Below are 11,388 nucleotides of genomic sequence, written 5' to 3' on the forward strand. Positions count from 1 at the left end.
ACTGTAACTTACCCGGTCACATTATAGTGTTATCTCACTGTAACTTACCCGGTCACATTATAGTGTTATCTCACTGTAACTTACCCGGTCACATTATAGTGTTATCTCACTGTAACTTACCCGGTCACATTATAGTGTTATCTCACTGTAACTTACCCGGTCACATTATAGTGTTATCTCACTGTAACTTACCCGGTCACATTATAGTGTTATCTCACTGTAACTTACCCGGCCACATTATAGTGTTATCTCACTGTAACTTACCCGGCCACATTATAGTGTTATCTCACTGTAACTTACCCGGTCACATTATAGTGTTATCTCACTGTAACTTACCCGGTCACATTATAGTGTTATCTCACTGTAACTTACCCGGTCACATTATAGTGTTATCTCACTGTAACTTACCGGTCACATTATAGTGTTATCTCACTGTAACTTACCCGGTCACATTATAGTGTTATCTCACTGTAACTTACCCGGTCACATTATAATGTTATCTCACTGTAACTTACCCGGTCACATTATAGTGTTATCTCACTGTAACTTACCGGTCACATTATAGTGTTATCTCACTGTAACTTACCGGTCACATTATAGTGTTATCTCACTGTAACTTACCAGGTCACATTATAGTGTTATCTCACTGTAACTTACCGGTCACATTATAGTGTTATCTCACTGTAACTTACCCGGTCACATTATAGTGTTATCTCACTGTAACTTACCCGGCCACATTATAGTGTTATCTCACTGTAACTTACCCGGCCACATTATAGTGTTATCTCACTGTAACTTACCCAGTCACATTATAGTGTTATCTCACTGTAACTTACCCGGTCACATTATAGTGTTATCTCACTGTAACTTACCCGGTCACATTATAGTGTTATCTCACTGTAACTTACCCAGTCACATTATAGTGTTATCTCACTGTAACTTACCCGGTCACATTATAGTGTTATCTCACTGTAACTTACCCGGCCACATTATAATGTTATCTCACTGTAATTTACCCGGCCACATTATAGTGTTATCTCACTGTAACTTACCCGGTCACATTATAGTGTTATCTCACTGTAACTTACCCGGTCACATTATAGTGTTATCTCACTGTAACTTACCGGTCATATTATAGTGTTATCTCACTGTAACTTACCCGGTCACATTATAGTGTTATCTCACTGTAACTTACCCGGTCACATTATAATGTTATCTCACTGTAACTTACCGGTCACATTATAGTGTTATCTCACTGTAACTTACCCAGTCACATTATAGTGTTATCTCACTGTAACTTACCCGGCCACATTATAATGTTATCTCACTGTAACTTACCCGGTCACATTATAGTGTTATCTCACTGTAACTTACCCAGTCACATTATAATGTTATCTCACTGTAACTTACCCGGTCACATTATAGTGTTATCTCACTGTAACTTACCGGTCACATTATAATGTTATCTCACTGTAACTTACCGGTCACATTATAGTGTTATCTCACTGTAACTTACCCGGTCACATTATAGTGTTATCTCACTGTAACTTACCCGGTCACATTATAGTGTTATCTCACTGTAACTTACCCGGTCACATTATAGTGTTATCTCACTGTAACTTACCCGGTCACATTATAGTGTTATCTCACTGTAACTTACCCGGTCACATTATAGTGTTATCTCACTGTAACTTACCCGGTCACATTATAGTGTTATCTCACTGTAACTTACCGGTCATATTATAGTGTTATCTCACTGTAACTTACCCGGTCACATTATAGTGTTATCTCACTGTAACTTACCCGGCCACATTATAGTGTTATCTCACTGTAACTTACCCGGTCACATTATAGTGTTATCTCACTGTAACTTACCCGGTCACACATTATAGTGTTATCTCACTGTAACTTACCCGCACATTATAGTGTTATCTCACTGAATTACCGTCACATTATAGTTATCTCACTGTAACTTACCCGGTCACATTATAGTGTTATCTCACTGTAACTTTACCGGTCACATTATAGTGTATCTCACTGTAACTTACCGGTCACATTATAGTGTTATCTCACTGTAACTTACCCGGTCACATTATAGTGTTATCTCACTGTAACTTACCCAGTCACATTATAGTATTATCTCACTGTAACTTACCCGGCCACATTATAATGTTATCTCACTGTAACTTACCCAGTCACATTATAGTGTTATCTCACTGTAACTTACCCGGTCACATTATAGTGTTATCTCACTGTAACTTACCCAGTCACATTATAGTGTTATCTCACTGTAACTTACCCGGTCACATTATAGTGTAATCTCACTGTAATTTACCGGTCATATTATAGTGTTATCTCACTGTAACTTACCGGTCATATTATAGTGTTATCTCACTGTAACTTACCCAGTCACATTATAGTGTTATCTCACTGTAACTTACCCGGCCACATTATAGTGTTATCTCACTGTAACTTACCGGTCACATTATAGTGTTATCTCACTGTAACTTACCCGGTCACATAATAGTGTTATATCACTGTAATTTACCGGTCACATTATAGTGTTATATCACTGTAACTTACCGGTCATATTATAGTGTTGTCTCACTGTAACTTACCCGGTCACATTATAGTGTTATCTCACTGTAACGTACCGGTCACATTATAGTGTTATCTCACTGTAACTTACCCGGTCACATCATAGTGTTATCTCGCTGTTACTTACCGGTCACATTATAGTGTTATCTCACTGTTACTTACCGGTCACATTATAGTGTTATCTCACTGTAACTTACTCGGTCACATTATAGTGTTATCTCACTGTAACTTACCGGTCACATTATAGTGTTATCTCACTGTAACCTACCCAGTCACATTATAGTGTTATCTCACTGAAATTTACCGGTCACACCATAGTGTTATCTCACTGTAACTTACCCGGTCAAATATACCCAGTAACGGTGTTTCTGAAGTAAAACTTACGGTGTAACACAAATAATAGGACACAACCATCTCGATCAGATTGACATCGCACAGAAACTTTTTTTTTAATTTTTTTTTTATTCATTTTCAAAAGTTTTGTACATACAAATACAATACAACATATATGAATGATGTATGTTGGAGTTAATCAAGTTAATACAAAAGTAGTCATGTATACTCATAATATACATCAATCAATGGACAACACATTTTTACTAACAAACTCACTGATAATTTATAGAGGATAAGTTCTCAAACATTGATATTTTAAGGTAATATACATTGTTAAGTATCAGAGAGATGCAGGACACACATACATACATACAAGGTACCTCTGTCGAACCTAGGTCAAATATTTATTTTACAAGTTTTTATTGGTTTTTGTGTATGTGTTTAATGTTTTAAAATTTAAAATTGGAGCCAAAGTTGTATTTCTGTTAAGACCTGTTGTTTATTTTTTATGTTACTATTGGTTATTAAAATTTTATGAGCTTTCAGTTCAAATTTGATGTGTTTTTTTTTTAAACCAATTAGGCAAAGATCTGCTTCAAGACATTTACAGTTATAAATATATTGTTTTGTTAAAAGTAAGATTAAGTTGTCTAAATTAAAATGTGAATGTTTATTGTTAACTTTCTTGCCAAATATAAATTCTTGTTTACTGAATCTAAGTCCTAGATTTTTTGTAATAATTGCTATTCTCAGTTGTTCTATCAGATTTGATGTTTTATCACAGTCCCATAGTATGTGTGTTATGGTTTCTGGAGAAGTTCTACAAAATATACATATGTTATTATCCGCTTTACCTATTCTTAGTAAAAATGTCTTAGTAGTCAGGATTCTATGATTTATTCTATATTGTAGCCACTGAAGTTTTGAACTTGTACATGTGTTAAATGGGTGTTTATAAATCTTTTTCCAATCTTTTTCATTTAGATTAAAAGTTTGATTCCATTTATTTTGAGCTGTAGGTTTAACTTGGTTTTGAATTAAAATATTGTATATGTATTGAGCTCCTTTTTTAGAATTTAGAATGACTTTGAGATTTATAGGTATATTGGGTAATATTACATTCATTTCTGTGTTGTAATTTTGATAATTGTTTCTAACAAAATTTTGAATGGCATTTTTCAAGCTTTGGTATTTTAAAAAGTTAGTCCGAATACTATATTTATCACAGAATTCTTCAAAACTGAGAAATGATTTACATGTATCTGGTTTTGTAATGTTATAAATAAATAGAACTCCCTTTGTATACCATGCATTATTAAAAATTACTTTTCTATCTATTTTGATGTAATTATTACACCATATTGGGTTTTCAAGAATGTTTGTTTTATATATTTCACTTAAATTCAGAGTTTTACACCAGGCGTTTAAAACATCTCGCCAAAAAATATTAGTACAATTATTAGCTTTTTGTTTTAAAAGTTCAATTCCTGCATTTGCCAATTTATGTTTGTCTAATAAAGATTCTAAAATGATGTCCCAATTTTCAGCCTTAGTATAGATTCTTCGTATCCACGTTGCTTTAAGAGCCGTTATAAATGACTTCAGATGTATCATTTTTAGACCCCTTCATCATAACTTTTGATGATTATGTCCCTTTTCACTTGATCAGGTTTACTATTCCACAAAAAGTCGTAACAAATATTGTTGATTACATTTATATATCGATCGTCTGGATTGGGAAGTGAGATAAATAAATGGTTAAACTGTGATATAAGTAAAGATTTAATAACAACTATTTTACCTATTGGTGTAAGGATTCTTTTTTTCCAGGCTGAAATCAATGATTTGAGTTTGACAAGTTTCTTGTCAAAATTTAACATAATTATTTGACTCAAATCTATATCGTATTCAATGCCTAATAGGTTGAAGCGTGTTGACCCCCATTTTAAATTAAAATTATTATTGAAATTGTTATTACTATATTTCATACTGCCAATCCATACTACCTGGGTCTTGGAGTAATTCATTTTTAATCCTGATATACCCGCAAAAAAGTTCAGAGATTTTAGCGTTTGATCTAAAGATTTTTCAGAGCCATCTAATATTACAGATGTGTCATCAGCAAACTGTGAAAGGAGAATTTCTTTGTTTTCAATGTATATACCTTTTGTTTTCATTATTTCTAAGTATTATTGATAAAATTTCAGCATATAAGATGAAAATATAAGAAGAAACAGGATCACCCTGACGACATCCCCTTTCAATATCAAAGAAGTTAGATAAATTGCCACCTATATTTACAGCCGATTTTGTATTGGTTTGAAAAATATTAACCCATTTTATAATGTTGGGACCAAAGTTAAAATAATGAAGAGTTCTATTTATAAAGTTCCATGAAACAGAATCGAAAGCTTTTTCGAAATCAATTAAAAGCAAGAGGCCAGAAACATGCTACTCCTGATACCCGCATTGTACTGTAATTTAGTCATAACATGCACTTCATGTAGTAATCTACTGAAACACTTCAAGTAATTGACCAGACATGTTTCTTTTTATCCTTTTACGGAGGAATAAAGATATGAATGAATGAATGAAACAATATAATGATATAGTGTGTAACGTAAAGGTATGCATAGTTCTATCTTCAGCTTGATACATCCAGAAAACCAGTCTGATTAAAATCAGCTGCTTCATTCTCCGTTCACTTCGTTCTACGCTAGAAAACTAACCTGACCACATCATAGCGTTTCCTCCCGCTGACCCATAGGCCTAACTTATTATAGTGCTATCTTACTGAAACGTACTGCCGTAAACACTGTAGGACGCCAACTATTTGTAGTCTTAGACACAGAGCCGCATAGTGTTACATGTTAGGGAGCTGTATAACACACTGTATACGATGTTTGAGACATATTTGTACGATATTTTAGTTTCATAGCAAAATGCTTCACATATTTTGAGACATGTATTATCATTTGCGTTGCTATGTAATCATTTGTAACACAAAACTTAATATATGTATTATCTAACTTCATAAGTATGTTTTTTGTGATGAGTGGGCGTGTGTATGTCAAAACTGCGAAATATATTGTAGTTAAATACTCAGTAAACACGGATACATGTGATATACCTGTCGTAATTGAACTGATAGTGTCCAAAATTCCGAATCCTAGCGATAGCCGGGTAGTCAAGGTTTTAATCACCCGGGCTACGCCTAAGGTGCCATTTCAGGTTAGGATAGTCAGCGGGGGATGATCACAATGTCTCTCCGGTCAATCTGCCTCCTGGCTACAGTCCTTGTAGTAAATGTTAAATCTGAAAACTGTAACTGTCATTTTACAGTTCCCGATTCGTCTGGTCAAACATGCAACAAAGAAGAAACTTTTCGAATGAAGAGCTCCATCGACCATATGAACGCTGAACTGATCATCGCTGGACGGAGACAGGCGGCCATGTCGGAATCTTTCTCTCGGGAAATTTCCAAACTGGACGATGGTGTTACTGACATGAAGAACGTCAGCACACGATTAACAATGGATTTACACCGTCTACAGTCGTCTGTGTCCAACATGGCCACACTGTCAGAGGAGGTTAAGGGACTTCGAGACATGATAACGAACTCTAAAGAAGCATTAGAACCGAAGTTTGCAGCATTGCAAGAACAAATGATGGGAATCGTGGAGAAATTCCAGAACGAATCTTCCAAAGTATCTGCTTATGCGCACGACTTGGTATCCGCACAGGTGACTCAATTGGAACATCACGCACAGAGCATTATAGCTCTGAAGAAAGACACGGACGACTTAAAGGTACAAATCACTGGACAGGAAGAAATAGTCTCTGACCTGAATCAGAGGCTACAGTCAGCGGAAACAGACCTAAAGACCAACCTTCCCGACCAAATCAATAGCCTGAAATCGTCTGTTAACCTCCTGCGATCAACATTTACCTCCGCCTATCGCCGCAATAGAAATGAAATCCAAGCCCTAAAAACACAGCTAGCAGCCAGACGCACTGTGTAACAAGGCTAGAGTTGTGGTGAGTATAAGAATTCTGATGTTTGTCAATAGGAATAAATTCAATGAAAAAGATAATTTGAACATTCCATTTATGATTTAGTTTTTCCATTTCGGTAAGTGATACGAAACACATATATATTAAAAGCACAGTTTGATGCTAGGATAAATATGAAACTCCGTTTTATGTTTGTGCTAATCCTAATTATTTTAAAAACTGCATAGAAAAAAATGAAATCCTGTGGAAGCTGAAATATTATAACTGTTGACATATGTGAACAATAAAAAAATCTGTTTTGGAATATGAAGACTTACATTTTTTCGCATAAGACAAAATATGATTAGAGCACTGTAAAAAGAGCAAGAGTTATATTATACAAGAAAACAACACGAATATTCCGCAGTCTCCCAAAACATGCACCGCGCACTTCATACACGCTACAAACCGTTGACATGGGAGAGCGTCCTTATATGACCCTGGCTGTTAATAGGACGTTGATTTAATCAACAAACACTTATAACATTTTAAAAGTGAATTATAACGTTTTATGGTGAAAATTTGTCTGGTATTTGTCACCTGAGTATCAGTTTTAATATATTCACTCGATACTGACAAATCAGAACTCAGTATTTACAGTGAAAATATCGTTTTGACGGAATTCATTTTTAGATTATTTATCAGTTTTACATGTTGGAACATAAATGTGATTCATTTATCTTTTATGTTGAATAAAATTTCGGCAACAGCGATTCTGATTAATTTTAAAAAGCTAAACGCATACAATGTCACTTAGGTTCGGTGTATTATTTGGTAGATAAATATACCGATAGCATAGGCGTACATTGTAAATGTGAGACATTTTATCAACATCATTCCGTATCCGGGTGGCGGAGTGATTCAGATATTGTTCTTAGAATGTTGATTATATGCTAATTCCGAAAGTGACGTCACTATGCAATTTTATCTTTCAGATTAAAACAACAGAAAAAGCTTGATTGAAAGAATCTACATCCTGGATATAATTCTGTATTTTATGTTACATTACATGTGATTAAACTATACCTTATTTAACATTTCTGCTCATTTTGGTTTTTCATATTTGTTATATTTCACACAGCAATCTTGAAAAAAAATAGAACGTCACATAAGAAACAAAGCAATACCTGATGTGAAATTCCATAAGCTGTTTCAAGTTCAAAGGATCAAGCATAGAAAGTAATAGGTACAGGTATGATAATGACTGTAGTAACGGAAGGGAAAATTGTACGAATACCTCAGGTGCCAATGTCACGACATATTTGTCCATCGGGAAATACGCCAGTCTTCTATAACCTTTTTATATCGTATCAGAACAAGATAAAAAGATGTATCTATTCTGCTTGTTTGTGAATATTAAGACATGCTTATTAACAGAATCATCAATAATCAAAAGCTCTATCGTCCAATAATCATTTAAAAGATCAGAAGCGAAAGGACAGACCGGGAAAAAAGAAGAGAATACAAAGCGGATATGACCCACATGCTAACGACTAATTCATGCCTATACAATGTACATGTTATTAAAATTTAACGTTCGAATAACAATCGTTTTTTATTCAATATAAAAAAATATGTACATGTATTAACAAAAATATGCTTCATTTAATAAATCTAGATGTGGCATATACTATTGGAAAACATGTTCTACATACTCTCAATAAATGAACTTTGAAAGTTGTTTACAAAAGTATAGAAATTTGTATTCTATTGGATAGCCTTGCATGGAATACTTGCGCTCGGACCTTATCATTAGTGAAATCCGAAACCGCCCTTCACGACGAGTATTATAGAGACATGCGAGACTCAATTGTAAATCTCAATTCAAAGGTAACAATGGTATTATTGATTCAATTATCATGTTCGTATCACGCGTTCGGCATTTATAATTTATTTCTGGAAACGTAACTGAAATAAGGTTCTATGGTGAAAGTTAATCCCCAATTGTCAATAAAGTCTATGGAAACGGAAAACATAAGCACACATTGTCCATGGTATTGGGCTTAGAAAGATGTTTTAGTAACTAAATGATTTACTGCGTCACATACCTATAGTTCTACACGTAAAAATACTATAACAGCGATGTGATTACTTTTAATGTTTGCTTATTTCTCTTACAAGTTCTATCAATTATTAAATAATTAACAAACTTGTCACTCGAATATCATTGAAATGCACAATATGCAGAGGAAATGGTTTTAATCGTTCAGAATCGATAATCGACCATTTTTATGATACTGTAATGGGAAAGTTTGATCCATCAGTATAGGTTTACCAAGGTCGATATTGATGTTAAACAGTTTATCGTCGGTACATGTAGTACAAATATTCATAGTGACATGACGAATCTCCTAAATCTTCTCTATGACAATACCAGATTATTTGATCAGTAACCTATATGTATGTTATAATCAGCATGTCAACTTGTCCTGCTTGTTTGTAAACTGTTTTGGATTGAGCAGATTAGAATAGTTTGGTTTCCCCAATGCATACTTGATAAAGTCTTTCCTGCACGAATTTCTTTTTGTAATTTGTATTAAAACTATATTTTATTTTTGGAAATTTTGACATTATATATCTACAGTAATCGATTGAAAACCATACGATTTAATGAATTAATATCGACAAGTACAATCACATAATTGAAAAGTATAATCATATAAGGTACCTATACAATAAAATAATAATGTTTGTGTATAATGTAAATTAGAATCATTTACTGCTTAAAGAGTACAAAATACCGAAAATGATGACACCAAACAAAGCACTGATAGATGTAAATCAAATCAAATACTGATGAACTCGATTGATATAATGAAATGATTATGCCGTCATCTCAGCCAATCAGAATCGACGTTACAAACGGTGACGCAATTTATTCCTTTATGGACCGATAAAGTAAATTTTTAAGCCAGTGAAAATGCTTGTTACAAGCAAAATTGAATTATTTTGTAATAATTGCTATATTCAGAAAAACATTCATGAACGTTTACACTGTGAAATTATTTGTATTATATAGTACCAAATAAAAGGTAATTCACAATTGCTTTAGGTAATGTTCTAATGGAAATACGCTACATGCACAGGCTAAATCCTTGCGATCGAGCTAAAAACCATTTTAATGGTAAAAATTAACCATTTGTCTTCATTAACAAGAAATTGTTTAAAGTTCATAAAAAGAAAATTAGAGACTTTTCAAACAAGAGTGTGAAAACGGAATGACGTCCACCAGGCACTGGCACCTCTCTAGACTTATAAAGGAAAATAAATTAAGCAAGTATAGATATAAAAGGATAACGAAATAAAACATGATAGAAATAAGAAAAAATAAGAGTCCCATTATTGCAAGGAGACAAAACACGAAATACCCTAGTCTCCCAAAACAAACATAATTCACACACAGCATATCATCTACAAGAAAGGGCGTCCGTTTTATCAACCTGGCTATTCCAAAACACATTGACGTTTCCTCGTGTTTTATTAACAACTAAAACATAAAACAGATCCAGAAACGTTCAGTTGATCGATTGCTGGTAATAATTTGATTCAATGCTTCCCAGAAATGCATTATACACACGAGTTTATACAGGGAAGTGTTTGCAAATAAAAAAATATTTCATATCCTGATGAAATTAGAAAATATTTGTAGTGTCATCAGTTTTACACTACTTGATGAAGTAAAACACGTTTTAAATTCTATTCCGCTTCATTAGATTTTCTGCTGTCCAGTTAACATTCATACTCACATACTTAATTAGATAATAAAAGAATCGGCCAATCGAAAGTTGGATTTGTATGAGCACAAAGACAAATTAGTTATTTATGATTGGTAGTGAGTTATTATTGAAGAGCGGAAAAAGGTTAAACAAAAACGTCCAATATCATAGACGAGTAAGCCCAAATCAAAATGTCAACGAATTTCCATTTACACAGAAATAACTTATCAACTTTCTCCTTCTATTGTGATATCAAGAAATAGAAGTTAATTACATGGATTATTGATTTAATAAATGAAGTATCAAATTTTAAATGATATTTTTTAATCATGCATGTGAAAGAATTATTTTTAAAAATATTTTCATTAAAGTCTCCCAAGAGATGAAAAAAGTATGGACATCATGTTTGGTCGATAACTTATGAAAAATTCGCTGTAAAATTAATTTAATAGATAATACAGATGTTATGAAGAACACCATGTTCTTCATTTAACAGATGGGCTCCCTTCATTTAAAAATGTACCTTGAATAAAACGATTTGAGGTGTAGAATATGACGATAGAGGAGAAAGTACGCTCTGAAACCCGGTGTTGATGACGTGCACAAAGATTGTCCTTATTTCATTGTTCAGAATTAGCGGAACATACCTAGACGTTTTCCATGGTACAATCAATGTAGCATTTCT

The 11,388-nt window shown here is 33.6% G+C and overlaps 1 protein-coding gene across 2 annotated transcripts in view; it reads left to right on the top strand.

The window, feature by feature from the left end:
• LOC138333052 (uncharacterized) overlaps positions 1-8,024 on the top strand; it is a 30,378-nt gene extending 22,354 nt beyond the window's left edge. The window contains exons 2-3 of one of the 2 annotated variants that reach the window (XM_069281160.1): positions 6,277-6,972; positions 7,923-8,024. In XM_069281160.1, coding sequence (XP_069137261.1) covers positions 6,277-6,956 — 680 coding nt within the window. In that variant the 3' untranslated portion in view covers positions 6,957-6,972; positions 7,923-8,024. Of the gene's footprint in view, positions 1-6,150; positions 6,973-7,922 lie in introns of those variants that run through there. The other variant, XM_069281159.1, reaches the window with a different exon arrangement.
• Positions 8,025-11,388: the final 3,364 nt, after the last annotated feature.

This window comes from Argopecten irradians, chromosome 10, assembly GCF_041381155.1.
Source record: "Argopecten irradians isolate NY chromosome 10, Ai_NY, whole genome shotgun sequence".
Taxonomy (NCBI): domain Eukaryota; kingdom Metazoa; phylum Mollusca; class Bivalvia; order Pectinida; family Pectinidae; genus Argopecten; species Argopecten irradians.